This window comes from Serinus canaria, chromosome 1A (assembly GCF_022539315.1).
Source record: "Serinus canaria isolate serCan28SL12 chromosome 1A, serCan2020, whole genome shotgun sequence".
NCBI lineage: Eukaryota > Metazoa > Chordata > Aves > Passeriformes > Fringillidae > Serinus > Serinus canaria.
In genome coordinates this window covers 38,203,054-38,226,345 of record NC_066314.1, presented here as the reverse complement: position 1 = coordinate 38,226,345, position 23,292 = coordinate 38,203,054, and the positions used below count along the sequence as shown (strand labels likewise).

At 36.7% G+C, this 23,292-nt stretch overlaps 1 protein-coding gene across 1 annotated transcript in view; it reads right to left on the bottom strand.

Moving 5' to 3' along the window:
- Positions 1-23,292, bottom strand: part of OTOGL (otogelin like) — a 90,811-nt gene that overhangs the window by 50,127 nt on the left and 17,392 nt on the right. Inside the window, exons 14-27 of the mRNA XM_050969903.1 lie at positions 22,880-23,005; positions 22,079-22,187; positions 21,795-21,841; positions 20,299-20,444; positions 18,646-18,769; positions 16,802-16,979; positions 15,934-16,058; positions 13,900-14,109; positions 12,908-13,073; positions 11,758-11,832; positions 11,174-11,226; positions 10,324-10,486; positions 7,179-7,286; positions 6,021-6,159 (exon numbers count right to left, since the gene is read on the bottom strand). Coding sequence (XP_050825860.1) covers positions 6,021-6,159; positions 7,179-7,286; positions 10,324-10,486; positions 11,174-11,226; positions 11,758-11,832; positions 12,908-13,073; positions 13,900-14,109; positions 15,934-16,058; positions 16,802-16,979; positions 18,646-18,769; positions 20,299-20,444; positions 21,795-21,841; positions 22,079-22,187; positions 22,880-23,005 — 1,769 coding nt within the window. The remainder of the gene's footprint in view (positions 1-6,020; positions 6,160-7,178; positions 7,287-10,323; positions 10,487-11,173; positions 11,227-11,757; positions 11,833-12,907; positions 13,074-13,899; positions 14,110-15,933; positions 16,059-16,801; positions 16,980-18,645; positions 18,770-20,298; positions 20,445-21,794; positions 21,842-22,078; positions 22,188-22,879; positions 23,006-23,292) is intronic.

The window sequence follows — 23,292 nt, the reverse complement described above, 5'->3', positions numbered from 1 at the left end:
TTAACTATGAACAGTGAGCTTGACAATGTTGATTAACCATGAACCTGCAGCTTTAATTCTCTACAGGGTGACTGACAGCAAGAAGAATGTATTCATTTTGCCAATAGGCTATCAGAGAGACCATGCCAAATATTTAATTCTACAGCTTTGCCTATTTCATGGATCTACAGCCTAGCTACCTAGTACAAATTATGCTGAAAAAAGCTGCACAAAAAATTACAGATATTCAATAAGGGATCATAGAATAAATCCTACTTCTGACTCCTCAGATGTGTCAAACAAGTAATTGAAAAATTGTTGCTTTCTGTCATTGCTCCAGCTTATGTCCAGTCATCATCTAAAAAATTTACCACTCAGGATAAATATATCAGCAAATAATGGTTAAAAATTTATCAGTACATGAAACAACCTCTGTAATAAACACTCTAATAAAAGTTTGATTTACTAAGAGCTTTGAACTTGCTTCAAGTTACAAAAGAAGAGGAATGCAAGAGAAGAGTTCCCTGGCTGTATTCCCCAGAGCAGTCCAGGTATCTAGTTCTGGGGACTGTTCCACATAGGAGAATCACTTGGGAAATGATAGTGGTGGTTCCTGAGCTGATGCTTGTTTTGTTAAATGAACTCAACAAATGGGCTCTTAAGTAATTTATGCTGACCCAAAGGAGTTACATTTGCACTTCCAGTTGGCATAGTGGTTTGATTATTTGATCAAATGGCTCAGAATGGTTGTTCCTTTCATAATCCTCCAACTTTGACTTCAAAAGAGTTTTCATTACTGCATCAAAAATAGCTTTAAAGGGTCACTTTAAAATATTCAAACCCCCAATGGCAGGTGAAAAGGAATGAAAATATTTTTACCACATACTTTGAATTTAAGTCTAATCTATTAAATAGTAACACTTGAGGATGAGGCCTTAGTTACACTGACCTTCATCTTTCAGGATATAGGAACAAAAAAGTCCATCCCTTTCTGTGCTTTAGGACCTTCTTGAACACCTAAGGTTATTGGAAACCTAAGGTTAGTGTATATATTTCAGTGGGGATTTTGGGGTGTTCTTTGAAAGGCAGACGAGCATTGCAACAGAGCGCCCTCTCATTTGAGAATATTCTGATGGGTAGCTTATCCCTCTGAACTGCTGCTTGAAATCTGCCCCAATGCAGAGAACATTTTTTTTCTGAGAAATGCTAATAATTTTTTGGGGAATATTTTTTCTGAGAAAAAATTTTCTTCTGTTTCACAGAAGAGAACATGTCTGAGGGGCTACAAGTGTAGTGACCTTACAAGCCTTAATAAAAATGCTGAGCTGCAGGACTGGAAACCACCACAGAAATAAAAAAGGCCAACACTTGTCATAGAAGGACATTAATTTTATCATAAGAGCAGAAGTCTATGAAACAGGTAAGTGGAAGAAACAGACAGCAACTAGTAAAAAGTTTGCCAGAAAAATAACCCAATTTTTTTGAGGAAAGAATGTAGCATAATGAAAGACAGTAAAATAGGACAATAGGCAAGAAAATGGAAGAAAAAAGATATTTAAGTATTTTTAAGTAAGAAACTGTTTGACTTTAATTTTATCATTCATATTTAGATTAGCAAAATCAAGTGTTTACATGACCTACACTGATAAATGAGTTTGTCTGCTAAGATTTTTTTTAACCTTCAAAATAACTGAGATTTTAAAATGTTTAAAAAAAACTTGATGTCTTCTCTGTGAATGTCATTCATCTATACAGAGACTTTACATCCAGTGTATAATGCAACTCGTAATTCCTATATAAAAGTGAATTTATCTTTTCATGAGAACTTACTGCCCTAATATTCTTAATTGCTGATCTAAATATTTTCTGTCATTTTCTCCCCAAGTTGATAAATCTGTTGAACTAGTTATAAAGGGTTTTTTCATACACTTACGGTCACCTTAAACAAAAAGGCCTGACAGGAGACAATGATGTTGAAAACAAGTAAGTTTCATAATTGGCTGAAAGCTTATACTTGATTTTTCTCCCACAGGAGCACAAGGGCTCCTTATTAAAAACATCATAAAGGTAAGGATGAGTTCTTTGTTTGGTACAGTAGAATATGATGACAAATTAAAGAATAGTGCAAACAGATCAGATTTAGGAAGGCCAACAGCCAAATCAAACAGTGAGGGTTGGTAACATGGATGGGAACAGCACATTATCATGCCTCTGGGGATGAAGATTCAGATTATAATTCTTGCACTCAGTTCTATAACTGGGAAGAGCTCATATGCCAACAAACTGATTGTAGCAATAACTTTTCTTATTGCCCTGCTACAACACCTTTAGGGTACTTCTGTTAGTAGAAAGAAAGCAGTCTACTGTTTACAGGAAAAACATTGAAGGATAAAAGATAAAAGGAAAAGAACAAACTTATTACAATTTTTTATATACAATACTACACTCACTTTAGCTGCTTCAACTTCAGGAGTCTGGTGAGAATTTCATGTTATCCATAAAAATCAACCTCTCAAAAGCTCTGCAAACTAGCATTAAATCAGTGGAATGTGTATTAGCAGCTGTGAAATCCATGATCTGTGATAACTTACAGGCAGAAAACTTGAAGTACACAGCACACACCCTGATGGCAGGGGTTTGGACTAGAGGACCTTTAAACTCCCCTTCCAACCCAAAGCATTCTGTGATTCTGTGATTGTGCTAAATAAAAAAAAAAAAAAAAAGATTGTTTGTAGAACAAGTGCTATTGCTTTGGATAGCTGTGCCTGCCAAGATGTTAGGCAAGGAATTTAAATCTTCCAGTTGTATATATACTTTTCCTCTTTTCATCTGGCTTCTCTATTTGGATAACAGGCTAAAAGAGACAAGGCCCTCTTACATGCCTTCTCAAGGTAGTAGCTCAAGGTAGTAGCTCACATAGTAGCTCAAGGTAGACTCATATTACTTATATACTACTATTTAAAATGTCACAATATATGGGAAGAAGATTATACAGAGAGAGAGACATGGAAACCCCGGCTCTAGGAACAAAAAAGCATACTTCAAACGAGAGCAGCCTCAACATGCTATCATGTCTGCATATATACTGCAGCTTAACCACATCAGGATGTGGTACTAGTGCAGTGTAACTGTGTATACACAAATAAAAGCAAATGTGATTATCACTCAGGCTGCCACTATGAAGATGTCAATTACATGTGTTTAATTTCTTTTCCTCACATAAAATTCCATTCCTGCATAATAGTAGCTAATTTAGTGCGTAACTTCATGATAATGCAGTTACAGGGGTCTTTTCCTGTTCATTGATTTGCATTTCCTTGTTGTTGAAATTCCTCTTTTATTTTATTATGCAGTGTTTTCTGCCATAAGATCTCCTGAAGCTTTTGCTTCAGCTGTTCAGACTGAATTTTTATCATCAGAATATTCAATCTCAATCCTCACATCACCTTTTCAAAAGTGTTTCTGCTGCTGAGTGCAGGTCTCAGCATGGATCCCTGCAGGATTTCACCAGGATTTCTCCCTTCTTAAAAAAAACCAAACAAACAACAACAACAACAAAAAAAAAAACACCCACCACTTATTTTTGTGTTTCAACCTCTGACTTGTAATAAGTTCAGCAGAGGGAAAGAAAGATGATGAAGGGACTGAAGCATATCTCCTACAAGGAAAGGATGAGGAAGCTGGGCCTGTTCAGCTTCCAGAAGAAATGACTGAGAAGGAACACCATCAAAGTTTATAAAAGTCTAAGGGAGGGTGCCAAGGGGATGGAAACAGGTTCTTCTCAGCCAAGGAACAGGGCAAGAGGCAATGGGCAGAGAGAGATGCATTGCAAGTTCTGCTTAATAGGAGGAAGAACTTCTTTACTGTGCAGGTGACTGAGCACTGGAACAGATTGCCCAGGGAGGGTGTGGAGATAATGAAGAACTGTCTGAACACAATCCTGTTCCATGTGGTCTAGGATGACCCTGCCTGAGCAGAGAGATTAGACCAAATGACCCATTGTGGTCCCTTGCAACCTGACCCATTCTGTGTTTTTGTGAATTTGTGTCTCAAAGAATATTCATTCTCATTCTATATGAGAGTAGTTTCAAAAAATATTTATTGAAATCTTTCTCCAAAAGGTCTTTGAGCTAAAATACACACATATTAACTTGATTATCCTTATCCATATATTACCTTCACAGAATAACTCAGAAGACTCATCATGCATGAATTTCTTCTATTAAAACAAAAAAAAAAAAAAAAAAAAAAAGGGGTGGTTCAACACTTCCCCCATTGCAATTTCTCTTAATTAAAATTTCTGTTAAGTCCCTTTATATATAGATCAGATATATTGCTCTGTTCCTATAAAATTCAGCCATTAATTCCTTTTAAAATATTCAGTTACCCTGCCATCTTCCATTCCTCTGATTCCAGGGTTGCATATCACATATTTCATCAGTTGTGTTTTAGTTCCCTCAAAACTCTGGAGCATCTGCCATAAAATCCCATCCTTTGTTTCTTTTTCTTTTTTTTCCCCTTTTAAAAATTCTCTAAACGTTTTTCAGTCAAAAATCAGCCCACAGATACATCTTCCGTTCCAGACACAATTATGCAGTGCCTAATATGTACTAAAGAATCCTTAAATATAGGCCATGAAAGCTTTCCATATACTAAAGAAAGAAAAATTGTGGACAAATTAGACTGTACTTTCTCACATTAGCTGAGTTTGGGAAAAAAATTAAGCTTGAAAAGATGAAAAAAGTCTGAGAAGTCTTAAAAGCAGAGCTTTGTAGGCAGCATTTTCATCATTTGCGTCATGTTCACCTGAAGAACGGCCCATTGGCAGTGTGCCAGGTGCCTTAATGATCTGCCTGCCAACTTTATTCTTGGATGCCAAATGCTCCCCATGGTTTGTTTCCAGATAGGTTCCTTCTTACACAGTAGAGTGACAGGTGATATTTGATTGTAAAAGCCAAAAGTTCCAGTATCATACTAAAGTTTGAAAAAGGAGCACAGATTTGTCTTACAAACCTATTTGAATGAATGGCACAATAATTAAGAAATTACAACCTATCTTTCCACATCATCATACAGGCAAGATGATTTTACTGGTAAGGTAACCCCTATTTTTTTCATCTTAAAGGAGGAAGGCTTGTACAAAAGTTCATACATCTCTAAGAGTAAGAGTTCTTTGATCATATATGATACATGACAGGAATTTGTTGCAAGGTATTATTCTTTTAAAAATCTCTCTTTTTTCTTGTTAGACAAACAAAAAAATCTGGAACCAATGTATTTTATTTCACAGATGTGAATACTCTTCTAAAACATACTTGAAATAAACTATTTGCAGTAGTCTTTGCTGAGAAATTATGCTTTATTCTTAAGCTTAGACAGTCAGGAAAATGAGTATTCTTCTAAACATATTACAGTATCTGAGAAGACAGACAATCTTAAAATAGCAACAGTTATAATAAACAATAGTGGTTTTAGTAATAGACTATATTTTTAAATGTCAGTAATGGTATTTTTAAACAAAAAGCTAGCACTTTTTTCTAAATGTGTGCTATGAGAAACATAAGCATATAGCTGCCAGACAATCTCAATGAATGATTTCACTGTTGAATTATGAAATCATTGTGTTTGATATTATTATACACATACAATCCATATCTGATGCAGATCATGTTCAAGAAAAATTCCAAGCAGCCTGAGCTCATCCCTAACCCTGGGCCAAGCAGGGTTTATAGATAATTGTTAAATAATTATATGGATTATACCTAGTTTTTACAGTTTATATAGTGTTATTCTTCCTCATTGTGACAAAAGCATGGTTAAGGTAGAACGGAAAACACTGATTTTTCTTTTTCTCTTAACCATAGAGATACACAAGAACACACCCACATACCATTTTCAAACAGATGATCACAAAATGCCATGTACAGGTTCTTCTTTCACATCTGTTCTACAACTGTTTTCTTAACATTTGTTTCTATAGATCAACTCCTAATGTTCAAAATACTTTTTTTCTTGAGGACACAAGAAAACATATGACTTACCTTTAGCAGGTAAGTTTGGCAGTCACTGACATAATCATACTCCAGCCCATCAAAGGTGTAATAGTGTCTGTCTCCATAAATGGTGCACACAGCAGGGCAGGGGTAGCTGGTGCAGTTGAAGACACCTCTCCGACAAACACTGCAAGCAAAAACCAGCAATCAGTATCTCCTCATAATGGCAGTCTTAGGCTGTATATTTTCAAGAAAATGCTTTCTTATGTTCTTTATTTCAAATCACACAGAAATTCAGGAATGGAATAAAATTCCCAAACCTTGAAACAGAGAGCTATACTGTGAATTGCTTCTTGAAGATACTGGTGATGCCATGGCAAGAAAATGCTGAACATTTTGCCATTAGCCCATCTGTACAATAAAAATACATTAAAAATAAATGCCAAATCTCAAACTTTGCAGGGCTTATGCCCTCACTGCCTCCAGGCACATTGCCACAAGATACTCATAAGATATCAGTAGTCTATTTTTTCTAAATTTTGATAAAAGTCTGCAAATTTTCAAAGGAAAATACCTCCAGTTGCTGCCTGTAAGATTTCAGGATATCAGACAAATATGGAATGGGTTTAAGAAATTAATGCTGATATTTTGCAAGATTACTTTTCCTGTCAGCTGCATTCAGTGGTTTATACAAATTTATATGAAAGTAGTACTGGCAACCTCTATTTTTGCTTGTGTACGTGTAAATCCTCAGTTGATTTGCCAATGTGGTTTTTAACTGATTAAAACTGCCATGCCAATTTTTTTTTCATTAGTAAATATACACTTAACTGATTATAGATATTTTGGCTAGAAAAGTAGCATATCTCTCTTTTTCTCCTTGGTTGCCTTTCATTATATTCTATTCCACAAAATGCCACGTCTTCATTTCAGAGACTAACAAATATGTGTAGAATTAAGCACTTGTTCTTGACTGCTTTTTAACTTCTATATCTTCAGCTTCCTTTTCAGATCTGAAAAGGCAATGACCCCAAAGTCTTCCTACTTATCCAAGCCTATCAGTAAGCCTAATAAAAGATATATCCTCCAACTATCTATAAACAAGCGTATGTATTTTTGATTTTCAAAGCATGCAACACATTTTCTGTATCAGTTTCACTTTAGGTCCAGATCCAGATGATTTGAAAGTATGCAGAATGAACTCACCAGGTGTAACATGGAGTAGCTATCACTTCTCCTGACAGAAATTCTCTGTCTTTCCAGGTGCATGGGCAACTGTCAGGAATGTAACATTTCCCTCTGTGCTCAGCCATCCTTCAAAATAAAAAAAGTATTTAGATGAAAGAGTAAATCCAAAAGATCAATGTAACTGAATGTGCAGTGTATTGTTGAAAGAGTAACCAGTCTTCCACCCAGCTAAGGAAAATTGTTTCATCAGCAAAAGTTGCCCACATCAAATGATCTCCACTGTGCACAACTGGAGACTTGGCCAAGCCCACAGCTGCCGCTCTTCCTCTATCTAGAAAGGGATATGTTAGTGTGGGCTGCAGCTCCCATGCAGGAGTGTCAGTAGTACAGGTATTCCTCTCTGAAAACTCTGGAGCATCTGGCTACCATGTGAGCTGCTGAGGCTGTGGCCAGACTGCCCTTCCATCTCTGCTGCTCTCTCGTCCTGCTGTGCTGGGAAAGCAGCTGGCCTGGAGTGCTCCTGCTCCTCTGCACGGACAGCGCCTGTCCTGTTCTGAGTGTTCAACAGTGAGTTGACCAATGGCACCTGCTGCCCAGTTTATGATGAGCAATGGTGGAGGTTGCTTGCCTACACAAGGGAAGCTGAAACAACTAACTAAGTTAAGACAAAACAGGCATTTAATGCAAAAAGCATCAAATCTAATTAGGTCAATAAGCAACCCAGATAAATGGTCAACCACACATTTGCTATCTCACTTCCGCCTATTTAGCAATTTTAACTTTCTTAACAAAAACGTTACTGACAGTCCTCTCCTAGTGCTGTTCTTTAGGAGAGCAATTTCTGGAGTTGTCATGCAACACATGGCTCAAAGTACAATCTAGAGATTGTTTCACTGGAAGTTGAAAGGAATACACAGTTTTGTTTTCTTCACACCATTACTAGTTCATTAAACAGTAATTGGCTCTAAGTAGAAGAGTCAAGTGCTCAGAAAATTTCTCAAGGATAGGAAATTACCAGAACAGATGGCTCGGGAAGGTACTGAGTCTCTGTCAATAGAAGCGAAATGTCTCCCAGAAATAACATTGGTATTGCTGGTGCTGCCTAAAGGCAGGAGATTAATGTAGCCCCATGGAGTCCTTTTCCGCACTACTCTGTGCTCCTGCAACTCAGTTTAGCCCCATATCTCCAGCTCAGTGTAAGGGCGACTTTCAGTCTATCTTTGAAAATTTGGGCTGTTACATTATGAAACTTCTAAAGACTTCCAGCATTTCTAATTCTTTTTCATCTCTTCAATTACTGACTAAACAACAAACTGTTGTGCAAGAGTTTTAACAATAGAAAATGTAAACCATTTTTACTTTAAGAGGACCATTCTTTTGCATACTAGAGTCCATCATTTCATGGTTTTCCAAGGAAAGGTTTTCAGCACCACACACAAACAGCTTCACTTTACAAGCACCATAAATACCCAGGGTGCTAGAATAAGGTGCCAGTCTCCAGGAGAATTCAGGATTCCGCCCTAAAACCTTAGGTCATTCAGTCAAACAATGGGTAGTAGTTGAAATAAGGTGGAAAAGGAGAATCGAGGAGAAGAAAGGCAACTTAAGAGAATTCAAAAAACCTCACTACACACAACAAGTTTTTAATGACTTGTCCACTTAGATTTAATAGCAGAAGAAATATGTTTAACATTTTCTTGCATAAAAAAGAGACCTTTTGAAACTAATTTTTAAGATAATACAGCTGGCTCCTTCCTATTTAAAGCCATACTCGCTTTTTGGAACCATGAGGCTGAAAGTCATAATTAAGTGCAATTTAACAACAAGGACATTACTAAATGCACTGAGTTTTATGCACTTACTTTTCAACCTCATAGCAAAAAGACTGCTTGTTCTCTTATTTAATACAAATAATTCATGTGTTTTACTCTATTATTTGACAGAAACTAAGGATTTTGCTTGTCTGTACTCCTGCTATATTTCAGAAAAGAACCAAGAAATACTAAATTTGAAATGGGATGACTGTGAAAGCAAGGCTTTAGCTCTTTTTTTTTAACTTTTATTTTAGTTTCTTCAAATATTCAAATGATTTTCAAGTCAATACTGCTAGTTTAATTTCATGTAAATATCACAGTGATGTTTCAGTTTGTTACCAGTTTACTACTTTTTCAGTCATGCACTTTTTGTGCTAAAAATAATTGTTTATTCCCATAAAACTAATGGTCCTGAAAGCTAAGTTCTTAGTTGAGGCAGAGGTTTTAGAGGACTACAGAATATCAGACATAAGCTAGTGAAATCTTAAATAGCTCTGCCTGAAATCTCTACCTTCACCAGTGCTTAGTCATCTATGAACAACACAAGGTGCTGGAAGGGGAATGGTGACAGTCTCATTTATACTCTGATCTGTGTACAACGATACACTGTCAGAAGACCACTGGCTACACACACAGTGAAAGAAAAAGGAAAGCTGAGAAAAAAAGGGATCATTCCACCTGAAATGAGCAGCAATTACAGCAACTTGCACAGTATATTTGAGTCCTCAATCTGAAAATGCACACAGGAGGTGTCGGGGGAAGAAATGGAAAAAAATGGAAGAAGTAGTGATTGATCCTGACACAAATAGAAGTTTTTAGATTTTATGCTTGGATTTGACCCCTCCCAAGTTCAGCAGACTGTTTCTGGGCACCAAATCCAAACACACAAGCTGAGAAAACAAAAAGGGACAGAAGGAATGAAGGGAAATAGGGCAGAAACCAGTCCATATACCTGCCCTCCCTGCCCCACGCTGGGCACCGGCAATGTAAGCCTGAGTAGAAATTTAGGTGAGACTAAGACTTAGGCAGCAATAAGCAGGAGCACAAATGGTTTCCATCAAAATATTTTGTCATGTTTGCTTTTACATTCAAATAAACTACACTGTGCAAGTGGTGGGAGTCATCTCCTATCCAGATAGTCCCAAATACCAGCCAATTGGAATGGTAGCAAGCTGTATATCTGATGGCCTTTTAGCTGTTACTGTGCATCTGTGACAATTTATAGAACAATAGTTTCAAAATTAGAAGTGTGATACCACTGGAATTTAACAGGCAAAAAAAATTTGCAGAGTTGAACTGTGGAAAATATGCATTTGGCTTGTGCTCCAGGTTGTTCCATCAAAGCTTACCCAGGGGGGCAAATGCAGCCACTTGCACAGGGTGGTGAGGGGACACAGGAGAAGTTCATGGCAAGGTTTGCACAAGAGATCCCACAATTCACACCCGCTGTGGGTAAACCAGGCACAGGAGATCTGCAGTCATAGTAGATTTTTCCTTCAGGGCATATGGGAACTTCAAATGCAAAATGAAGGTTAAATAAGATCAACTGCTCTTTTACACTGAAGGTTTTCTATTTGTTTTGGTTCACAATCTGTTTTTTGGGATACAAAGGCAGGTTACATTACAGTTCATATAAGAATGCAATTTGAATAACAATCTATGATATAATCTGTATTACAGACACATAAAATTCATATGGCTTCTAATGTAAAAAACCAATAATATTAAGCATCTGGATATATATGTCCTGGATCTCACACATAGTCCATTCTTAATGACGGAGTCCTTACACCTTAGGCAGAAAAAACCCTTAGAAGAGCAATAATTTTCAAATTACTGTGATACTTCTAAATCCATTAGAAATGCATTAAGAATTTACTTTCTAGAAATTAAGATCTTAAAGCTTCCTAAACATGGACAGTGAGCCTAATTATAGGTATTCCCATGAGAACACATTGACCTGGATTTCACCTGCAATTATTTATTTCTTTTAATTTCCCAAGTGACTGAGTAGTACAATTTGCATTACAGAAAAAGAGGTGAAAACCCCAAGGCTATTCATGCTCCTAACCTATTTTAAATATTTTGTGATATAAAGTATCTCATCATTTATATACATATGAGGAGAAAACCAAATTACTATTCAAAATCAAATTCTCTATTTGTGCAACTTTTATATGAGATAAGACTGTAAATTACCTATGTTTTCTGTAGTGGTTTCAATACATTTCACTGTTCCATTCAAACATTGACTAGAAAAGAAAAGGAAACCCATGTTTATTCAAGGGGAAAATGCTTTGTAACCACCATGTTAAAAAGGTTATGCAATTCAACCTAATTTAAACAACAGAAATTAAGAGGACAAAGAGGATTGAAATCCAAAACGTTGAGTTCTGCTCAATATTTTCACGGTAGTTTCTAATTCCTGATCTGTAGAGAGGACCTAAATTCATAGTTTATGTACTATGTAATTTCCTAACTTCCACTGAAATAAAAATAAAAGCTGAGTATGTCAACCCCTGTGAGAATGGAGGGCCAGGTGATTTAGGATGCAGGCAGTATAACACGAAACCTTATTCACCATAGCTTACAAAATTTTCCAGATATTTTGTTAAAATGATCAGGTACATAATCCAACTTATACTAGGCTCTCTATTACTAAGTATGCAAAAAAAAAAATCTTGATACAATAAACTTTCAATCTACATGAGAATTCTCAAACCACTTAGAGATGTGTCCAAACTGTGATACAAGAGAGATAAAACTCTTGCACTCAAACCTACCAGGAGCCTGTTGGTGTAGGAAGGATTTCTCCAGGCTGGAGGGCTTTGCCTTTGTAATGACAATGACAGCCAGATCTGTAAAAAGAATATTCATGCATTCAGGTAGAAAAGCAAGATGAAATGGGATTTAAGGGCTCTCTATTTATCAAGCTGTTATGATATGCAGGTCTCATCATAACATTAACTTAATTCATTAACTCAGTCTTTATATGTACAATATTCATTGAAAGACAAAAACTTAAAGATGGCACTCAGACTGTATTGAAGTCAGTGGCAAAACTTGTATCATCTTCAACAACACCAGGATTTCCCTCAATCTCTGTACTTTTTATTTGCTGTTTCTGTGCATTATTCTAACAGAAAGGACTTTTTCTTCTCAGTTATGGGAGTAGAATGAAAATATGCAGTTTCCATTCAAAGTACTGTTAAAATCATGAGGTAGAGCAATTATCATAGCAAAATCCATTAACTCTGTGAAAAGAGCCAGACAGGCTAGAAGTAGCAACAAAATTACTTATAAACCATGAAAAATATGTGAATAAGAAGTTAGTTCACACTCTTGAATAGTTTCAAACAGTCTTTATCCTTACAGTATGAACTTCACTGATCTTTCCAAAATATATTTTGCAATGAACAGAAATAATTCTATAACTATCCATGGTGGTAAGCTGTAAAATTTTGGGTGTGCAATATAAAAAACTGTTTCTTCTCACTGGCTATTTCCTCCCATTTAACTGAAAAGCTTTGCATTTTGAGACAGAAAAAAGACACTTCTAGACACTCTTCCCATACTATCCCATTCTTTATGAATTGTTGCTTTATGGATTCCTTCTCAATATTTTTTTCAAGTGCTAAAACCAAGATTTTCATATGAAAATGCTATCACATGAATTTAAAATGTTTCATGACCCTTCTCTAAAGCAGTTTGGCACATCTGCTCTAAAGTGAAGCTGATGTATGTACACACAGTAACAGATGAGGCCTCACTATTGATTAGTACAACAGAACATTAAATCACACATATTGTTTATTGTTTGTTATCTTCTCTAGGCAGTCTGCATCTTGAGGGAAAAAGCAGAAAAGCTACTTTAAATCTTGCTGGAAAGAGGAAAATGTGCCCATACATATATTCTATTTTTTTATTACTTACATTGATACACAAAAGTTGACTGACTCTTCAAAATACTTCCCATCAGGACAATTACATCCTTCTGCACAGTCATCAGCACAGATATTTGCCATAGAAAGTGAAGCACAGGAATGTTTACAAAAAGAAGAGCACTGATGATAAAGCATACCACTGTGACACATCACAGCTGGAAGAAAAAGAGGGGGAAAGAAGGGAGAACAGCATACTCTTAAAATGTGAAAAATAGAAAACAATGTAGTGTATCATGGAAGTTCAAAAAAAATCAAAGCAAAGTGGTCTCTTGTTGCACTGGGCTTAGTTGAAAAACATGAGGAAAACATGCCTTTTTACCAATTTCTAAAGTTAGAAATATTTAGATTAAGGTGGGGTTTTGTTAAAATAATTCTTTGACTGGAATAATCTGTTTTGTAAACAGTAACTTTCTGTTCTTTCTATATGTCAAATAGGGCATCTATCTAGTAATTCAGGCTTCCAAGAGGTGAATGGTTTAGCTAAGACTGAGGCATTGCTATATAGAAATACAGCAGTTGGACTTCAGTAACCCTTGCAGGTCTCTTCCAGTTCACGATACTCTCGGATTATGTGAAATGCTTTGTTTCAAATTATTACTGTATCACACACCCTGCCCTGCCCAATCTAGGGAGACTCTGCCAGCCCAGCTTGCCTTCCCTTAGGGAATGGCTTCACTCCTGCCACTCCCTGACTCCTTTATCCTAATGGGGGCTTCCATATGACTTAGGGCTTCAAAGAAAGAATTCCATTTCTCTCTGTGACCAATAGATAGGGCAGACATCCCCATGAGGCAGCTCAGAGCACCAACTCTGATGTCTGATGTAAAGGCTGTTACCATTCTGCCCTAGTACATCATTGCACCATGGCACAACTCTAGTTTCCAGGAAAAAGAAGCCAACCCTTATATTTCGTGGAGTGATTGAAATTTGTAGAGTTTTACACGTTTCTAAAAGATATTCCATTATGGAACTGTTACTCACCACAGTAAGAAACATGAGCTCTGAAGTCAATGACGACACCGTGCTTGCCACAGACATAGGCATAGTGCGCCAAAGCGTTGCACAGGCAGCTGCTTCCACATTTGCAAGCGTCGAAGCGGCAGAGCTGGTAGTACAGCCCTGGACTGATGTAGGCATGGCAGGGAGCAAACACGTCTTGGTTGATGATATCACAGTGAGATGCATACCCAGCTAAGAGAAGGTGACGTTGTTTTAGCCAGGTCCATTTTAATATAACAGTTAGTCAAATGAATAGCATGCAATATTAAAACCAAACATAGGCAGGTGTGCAATAAACACTTGCATACAATCTCTTCCTGTAAAAATTCTACAGTTTAAAATAGATATTACAGGCAAATCTCTCTACAGCAAACCCCACTTAAGACAAAAATAACTTTACTAAAACTAAATACTAAGTTATGTCTTCCTCTTATAACACAGGAAATTTAAATGCCAAAATAATATATTTCAAAAGAATAATTAAAAAGTCCCTCGAAGCTTGGAACATGGTTTTCCTACTTGACATTCATTTAGCTTTAACATCAACAATGGCCATGTACTTCCTGGCATGTGGTCTCAGGAAGTATTACAAAGCAGAGCTTGAGGGCATGCAAATCCCAAACTGGCCATACACCTTCCAGCAGCAACAAACCCTCCTCCAGCCCTCCAGCCACTGAAGCAGACTACCACCACAAGTGGTGGAATAGCTAAGGAGCTCTGTGATGTGGGTTATATTGGGTTATATTTAAGCCACTTTTGCTGCTAGAAAAATGCACCTGTCCTTCAACTTCCATGTTCATTTCCACATACACACATTGACAGAAGAATTTCACATTATTTGGATTCTCAGTAAACTAGATTCAAGGACTGAACTTAACTCAATTGAAAATTAACCTGACAAAATAAGTAACCAAACAAACAAATTTTTGTTGTTGTTGTTGTTGTTGTTGTTGTTGTTGTTGTTGTTGTTAATCAGGTCACTATCATCTCAGACCTGGAAATGATGGCTGTGTTTGTAGTGTGGTGTGAATCACTTCATTCTCCACTGCTTTTTCGCAGTGATTATGAGAGGATCATAAGCTGGATTCAGGCTGGAAAGGACCCTCAGAAAGTCATGCAGTCCTGCTCTAAGCAGCTCAAATTTATGTCAAACTCTACCTTCACTGAGCTAGCACAGAACTGAGGGTGAGGCATGAAGGCGCTGAGCTGATCTGGCTGAGAGATCTGGCTGTCTTAAGGAGACGGACGACAAGGAGGGTATAAAAGCTCCTCGAATTCCCCACATTTTTAGAGATTTATTGTTATTCTAGCCTTGCTTCGACAGGCTTTAAATATGGATAAATCCCACATCCCTAGTGAGATCTGATGTCTGAAATAGTCAAAATATTAGACTACATTCTGTCAGAATTGGCAACTACAGTCTACCCATTGTCTTCATTAATAGAAAAGAACAGCAATGCAAAAAGGAGACAGTGAAAGTTCAGCACAAACCATAGGCATGCCAACCAGCCAAAACTAAATCTTTGCCCAGGAATTTGAACAAATTCAAGGCTCTCAGATTGTCTGCAAGATTTTGTCAGAGAACATAGATGGAGGATAAAGAAATTTTTAATGCAATAAGCCTGGAGAAGCCAGAGACAGGACTTTTATTCTCATCATTGTCTCCTGTACTTTCTTTAACAATCATGCATCAATCTTCCCTCTCAACTGGCAGAATTTACAGGACCATAGATAGTGAAAAATCTGCATGTATAGTAGACAGCAGAATTTAGTGCTCATATCCAGTACACCCAGCACTAAATGACCAACTAGCTTTTATTTATCAAGTACTTACTTCATTTTACATAAAAAATGTATGAGGAAATGGTCATTGCCAACGCAAAAAAAAAAAAAAAAAAGTGTACCTCTAAACCTGAAACTGAAATACACGTATGTGCATCTTTTTCACAGAGAAAAGAAAAACTGTCCCATAATAATAAAATACAGCTAAGTCCAGACTCCCATGTGAAAATATACCATTTTGCTGATTCACGTTGCAGGGATCAACCACAGGAATATTGATAGGTATGGAGCAAGCTGAGGAAACCTTCCATGCATTGGCATGAAGTTGTGGGGTCCCTTCTATCATCCCTGCTGGAGATCTGAAAAAGAAAACACCAACACTGCACGCATCCTGCTGACCTCAGGGTGTACATGGGTGAGGATGCAAGCTCATTAAAAAGGTTTAGATGCATAGTCACATTAAACAGTCAACATGCCAAAAGAATTTCCATCTCTGAGGTATTGAAAAAAGAGGGCATATGAAACTTTTTCCTCAATATTTTATTCCGGTGAAATGTTCCTACATTCCAAGTCTGCTGTGCAGACAAATTTTGTGACATTGTATCTTGAGGAACTTTGGAGGAAATACGGTTAAAAAGTAAGGAAAGTGGGCCCTTCTAATTAAAATATTCCTGTGGTTCAGAATTACATTTTTTTACATTAAAACTTGATGTGGGGAGGAAAATCAAGGGGTAGTAAGTGTCAGGCATGTGTGGATGATACAAGTATTATCACCCACTCTTTTTCTCAGTGCTCATATATTTGCTCTGAAGATAAGGGAGCAATAATTAAGGGAAAAGTACATTCAAATAATATCATCATCCAGAAACTTCTACAAATAATAGGGTAGCTTTCTATAATTACTTAACAAAATGTCTTAAAATGCATAAATTTTTGACTTTCATATTTATAAAAGTGACTACCATTTTAATTAAGACATCTTATATTGGTTAGTTTAATAAAATTTGAGCATGTTAATGAAATTAAATCATCAGATGATTATGTTCAACAAAACTTTTCACTTGTTATTAAACACAATATAAATGCACAAAATGAAACTTACAGAAAATCATCCCTTAAATTTCCATTGTAAGTTCCACATAGTCCTAATGTTCTTCTCTTCCATCTGACATCAACTTGAACATAGATCCTCTCTCCATCTTTAGCAAACAGTATCTTCAAACCAAAACTAGTTTTCAGTTGAACAAAGAAAGAAGATATATTCTGAATTTCAATAGCCCCTGAACATAGCAAAAGAAGAAGAAAAACAAAGTCACTGAAACCCAACTTCCAGGTTGTACTGGTTTACCCATTACGCAAAAAAAAATGTTGAAAACTTAGACATAAAATGAAAAACTATGCACAAACTCACCATCAGCCAAATATCCTTACCCATTCTCTTTCTGAGCTTACTTCCAGTAATAACACAAATCAGGAATTTCACCTACTGTTAACATTTTAAAATGTCACACCTTTCTGTACCTGTGAGTTTTCTAGAAACCATGCTTGCGCCACTCTTTGTTTGTTTTTTTTTTATTTTAGAAGTAAGTAATGCAACTGCCAGCCTCTGGCAATGAGAAGGCAAGACAAGAAATCCCTTGTTTTTTAGTCTCCAGTGATATTACAAGAGTAAATAACAGATGTCTGTAAAGTGTATTGAATCTTTAGATGGCAGGTTCTCTCTTACCACTATTGACATGACATCAGTATAGCTCCTTCCTTGGACTGTATGTGAACTGAGCCCCAATCAAATTCCCAGCTTTCCTTCTCAGCAAATCCATTATGTGAGGAAATGGAAATTTCACAGTCACAGCATTCATTTGCTACTCATTGTTGGTCTACTTGCAGCTGAAGGCCTAAAGTAGATCCACCTTCATAAGCAACCTCTACGCATGCACACACAGAGACTCAGGTGCATAAACCAAGAGAGGAAAATAAAACCTTTAAAGATGTCCTTAGGGGATCAGACTTACTAGATACACACAATTATCAAGAATGTGACACTTTTCATAGATTTCACACTTTTCAAAATACTTTTCATAGATTATATTTGTTGCAGACTGTGGAAAGAGACAAGAAAGTGAGTAGGGACTAATTCAAAAGAAATAAAATGAAGTTACCAATCAAATTATGAAGCAGAACTGTCAACACAGAGCATAACTGAGCTATGAAGCTCATTGCCTTAGGAAACTGTGAATGCCAAAAGCAGTACTGTGAGTAGACAAATTTAATGAAAAAAAGACATATCTGCAATCACCAGCACAGGACTCCTTAAAATCTGTTTTGCTGAACTCTGGGTAAGAATTTTATTCTCATTTTACTCTTTTAGAAAGAGACTAAAATTTCAGTAACTGGTCATTATAAATTTCAAAATTTAGCAATATCATTTCTACCTTCAGTGCTTAATATTATAACATGCTTTTAAGCACAGTTTCTTTTACTAGCCTTTCCAAAACCGTGAAGTAACCTGTCTGAAATCACAACAAAAGTTAGCAGTGAAATCAATATAATTGATCCTATGGAGCACATGGATTCTATTCCATCCTATTTAGTCTAACAAGCTTAAACAAGCTAGACGTTAGGATCAAGGTCTCTTCACTTCCTTTCTTTTTCTTACTTCTCTCCCCCTAAACACAAACAAAATGAGTGGAATTTCTAGGTACTCTGTAAGATAAGAAATGCAAAGAAATGAGGGCATAATGAAGGATTGTTTTACAGATGATAAAAGTAAATTTCTATAACTATTATTAATTTTCTGAGAAGCAAGTGATTGTATGCTTTTATAAGTTATGTTTAAAGAAATACCTTCTTTTAAAGAATTTCTTTTTTATTATTATTAAAAAGTTTTGGAGCATATAAGAGACAGAATGTGAACTTTGGTAATATTCTTCTTCATGCACTTCTTACCATTGAGGTTAAAAACTTGGTTAGGGACAGCCTGGATTTGACCATATCTTGTGAGAGTTACTTGTTTCCTCACATCATCTTCAAGAACCAGTGTTATAGACTCGATGCAGGCGTGGTCAAAGTTCTAAGTAGAAACAAGTTTCACCATCAGAAACAGGCAATGGCATTAAAATTATCATGGAAAACAGAACCAAACAAGCAGCAGGCGGGGAAAAAAGCAAACAGAAAGGAAATATCAGAGCTATCATCAGGTAAATCAGTTATAAACTATCACTCAAAGCTTTAAACAAGGCACTCAAAATTGTATGTACAACATCATATAACGTTGCTTATGCATAATCTTCATAAGGTAGGAGAATGCATTTTAGCTTTTATGGCAGTATTATAGTGTTATAGTAAGTGGACAGAGGTCCCCAGGTACTGATACTGGGTTGAAAATTCCATATTTGCACGGCCACCTTGGGTACAGCTCATTGATGGGTTAACCATCGGTACAGCAAGAGTCTGACCTGATCTAAATCAAGCTGCTGCAACCAGAGCACATATGCAGCAATGCAGGGAAAAGAAACTCTGGCACACATAAAATGTAGTGATGATCTCTGATTACAGACAAAAAGGACATAAGTTCTCCAGTATTATATTACAATAATTTATAAATATCTGACTATTGAAAAATTGTGGCCTGTAAACCATGTCAAACACATTATTTTAGTGTACAATCCAGGCAGAATTTATGAACCTAAATACAGGACAAAAGCCAACACAGAATTAGCTGAAACCAAGCATCTTATGCTCCCCAGGGACCCCTCTGTTTTCATCCTGAAATTTTTCAGGGTGCCTAGAGCTCTACAAAAGGTTATTACCGGTGGCAACCTTATTTTTCAGTGGATACCTAACCAATCATTTCATGCTTGAGGCCACCTGAAATGCAGAAACAGCTGTCTCAACATCTCTGCAGGAGAAGGAGGTCCCCAGCTCATAATCAAGCTTTTGAAAGGAGGACATGAGAGACAGTCCCAGAGTAGGGCATTGCTTCCTGCTGAGATGTTCAGACATCCCTGTCCTCTGCACATGGTCAGCTGTGAGTGACAGTCTCAAGGCCCCTTCTCCTGAGAGCCTAACAGCATCATGAAATCCACTCTCACAGGTAAGTACACTTTATCAGCACCTTTATTCCTAAAGCCTGTTGTTGAATGTCTGCCAAAATATCTTCAAACAAGTATAAGTGGTGCCTAGTCTCATAGATAGTTTTCTAAAAGACATTGTTCCAACAAATTAAATATGTTATAACATATCAAATGAAATCTAAAGCTAAAAAATTCTTGCCTAAATAGTGATGTATTAAACCTATAGTTCTGCCAACAGCAGCTTTTTCAAAGCCTGACATGTGTTGGTACCATAACTAAAGGTGTTTATACAACTTCAATATGCATAAATTAGTAACTCTTTAGACTTTAGACCCTCTAAAGTTGCAATAGTTTTTACAAAGGGCAGTATAACACATAGCATAACAAAAACTAAAAGTTGTTAGATGGTTTCAGTTTATATTTTCTATTTAACATTACCATGTAGTTTACAGTAGAACTTATAGAAGATTGCCTGAAATATGGATGGACCTGATTGTTTCAACATTTCAAAAAAAATGTATCTTACCTGTCCACAAGGTGCTTTTTGTAAAGTGATTGTGAATTTGTTTTTTCCAGTGCCTTTTACCAAAATGTACTGGCAAATCCCAAGAAAGGTAAAATGACGTCCATCAAATGTCGTGAAATGAGAGCTGCCTGTGATGGAGCACTCAGCTTGAGAGAAAAAGTACAAAGATGTTCAACAAAATAATAATGCAACATTATTCTGCAAATTATGTAAGAGAGGAATAAAAAGAAACTTCCTCCTGATTTCTAGGAGACTAATCTATATAATAGTAATGGCATTTAGAAAAAGTTATGCTAGAAACATCTATTTCCAACAGATACCACCTCATAAAGAACACATCCATGTGCAGCATCTCTTGGTTCTAACTAGGTGAGAGGCCTATGACTAAAACACAAAAGATTTTTCTCTTTATTACAATTCAGAAGTATCCTAGAATCTTTTTCTCATTTTTTCCCATGACTCAGTATGAAAGAGAACCTCTTTCTCCATCCTTCTAGGTATTATGGAACTGCTTGCTACCACAGGTATGAAGGGGATGCAGGTGTCATTAGGGCACATATTTTGGGATTTTTTCCAGTTCAAATCAGGAATGCACTGCTGAAGCATGTCTCCAGCTCATCTCTACTCACCACACTTTCATTCACACCATGGGATAGCATCACTGCACACAAACTAGATCCATTTTGGCTGCCGGAGGTGCTCTGTTGGAGCACATCTAACCTGCTCCCACTGCTAACAGCAACTCTGTCCCTAGGACCAGGCAAAGTAGTTATAATAAACCCCTCACATGCACACACAACACACATAAGACATAGGGAGTGCTTCTCAAAGGCAATTGTTTTCAATTAGAGATCCACACTGTCAAGCCTTGTTTAACAACTGTTAAGCTTTATTACTTCATTCAAAGAGGGCTCCTTAACTTGTAAAAAATATCTCACTTTCACAAGCTTCATACTATAATATCATGTGAGATACAGAACTATCAAGGGAGTTTCACCCTCTGCCTGCTCCATGTTCCCCTGTGTAATTCATTACAGAGACATGCTATCTTTAAAGATAAGAATGATTAGTCAAACATAAACTGCTATTACAAGAGAGAAAATGCAGCCCACAGTATTGTAATGGTGGTTTTCTTATTACTCGCAATAAAGTTGCCCCTGAAAGTGAGGAGATTCTTATGCCTGGCCTAGGTACTGCACCGGCAATAAAAATACACCACATGTGGCAAATAACACTAAGCATAAACAAGAGATAGAAAACAACATGTGGCTGTAGCACAGAGGTAGGGGAAGCACGTGAGAAAATGCAGGATGAGTATGATCAGGCAAATAACAGCTTCATTCTAGCTGGCCCACAGCTACTGTCAATATCCACTTGCTTAAACTTTCTGCCTAAACTGGCAGCCAAAAGTCTTGGATCATATAGGGTCCTGTTGTCTTTAGAAAAGTTTATCATTTTTGTTATGAAGTGAGAAAAGAGTAATGAAATACAAATACCTGGACAGTCATGATCAGTGCAGTTCCAAATGCTACCAACACAAATACTAAAAAGGAAAATCACAAAACAGAGTAATAGTGTTCAGATTGTTAGCAAAATAAGTAGTTTTGAGTTAATTAATATGTCTTGAATTCACACAAAATAGCCTGTATATTTTAGTGACACACAGGCCTCCGACTGTAAAACATAAACAGTATCTTTTGTTTAAAATTTGAGTGTGACTATGTTAAACTAACTATGGCCAGTAGCCCTTGAGAGATGAAACACATGGGCTTTCACATACCAGTTGCTACATTCTTGTTCAATTTTTGAGCCTACAGGGAAAGCAGTTCCATGATAAATACAAGGACAATTCGACAAAGAGATACAAGTTCCATTTTCCATAATGAGACCTGTTGGGAAAGAAGTTAATTAATGGGATATAAAACAAATTAACCTACCCAGATCACTGCTCTTCCCCCATCTGACTCAAACTTTCCAGTCTCCCAGGAGGTGATGTTATCAGTCTTAAACAAGGACCAGCAAAAACATTTGCCCAGTGGGTGCAGAGAGCTCAGAGCTCAGCTCCCTAATAAGAAGTTGTCACTCTGAATCATTGCTTTATGAAAAATGTCTGCCTTAAGCATGTAAAACTGTACAGACTCAAATATGAAAAGGTTCTGAAATCTCACTATCTTTAGTCTGTCTAGAACTAGAATGGTTAATAGTCCAGCCAATATATTTTGTCCCATACAGGTCTCCGAAAATTTGGTTTCTTGTACAGAGCATGTCAAAGCAAAATTTCTATAGATCTTTGAATAATTCAAATAAAGTGGACTAAATCTGTGCAATATCCTATTGTAGGAAGAAATAGTAACATCTCCAGATTTTAACTGATATTGCATGCTGAGACACCTTTTTATTCTAGATGAATGTTTATCACACAATAAAGGGCAGAATCACAGTGACAATAACAACATCTAGGGCAGAATTTACAATATTCATAGTTCCAGGCACTAACTTAAACCACAGTCTATTTAGACATCATTATGATGTTGGATAGTAGCTTTACACATATTTTTGAAATAACATTGACAATATTTACCATCTGGACAGTAACAGCCATCTAAACAGTGCAGATTGCTGCCAAGACAATCCTTTTCAAATGTGCAAGTTGGTGGGCAACAACTGATACAGTCACGGTGAACAAAGGTGTCTTCACACTTCTCAGCTAAGAAAAAACCCATGGTATACTGAACATTAGTGCAATTTCTCTTTCCATGCTAGAAAATCCATTTCTGTCAAATAAACATTGTGCAGCTCTTCTGGTATAGATAGGTTATCCGATAAAGTAAAATGCATGTTTTGGAGGAGTTTGAACTGATGAGCTATAGTGAAGCTCTTGTCAATATTTAAGCCTTACTTTAGCAAATCCTTGTAATATCTCTCCGAAATAAGTTATAGCTTCTGTGACATTCTGTGAATGCTTACATATCTCAGCTAGTTCTAAGCCTTGTG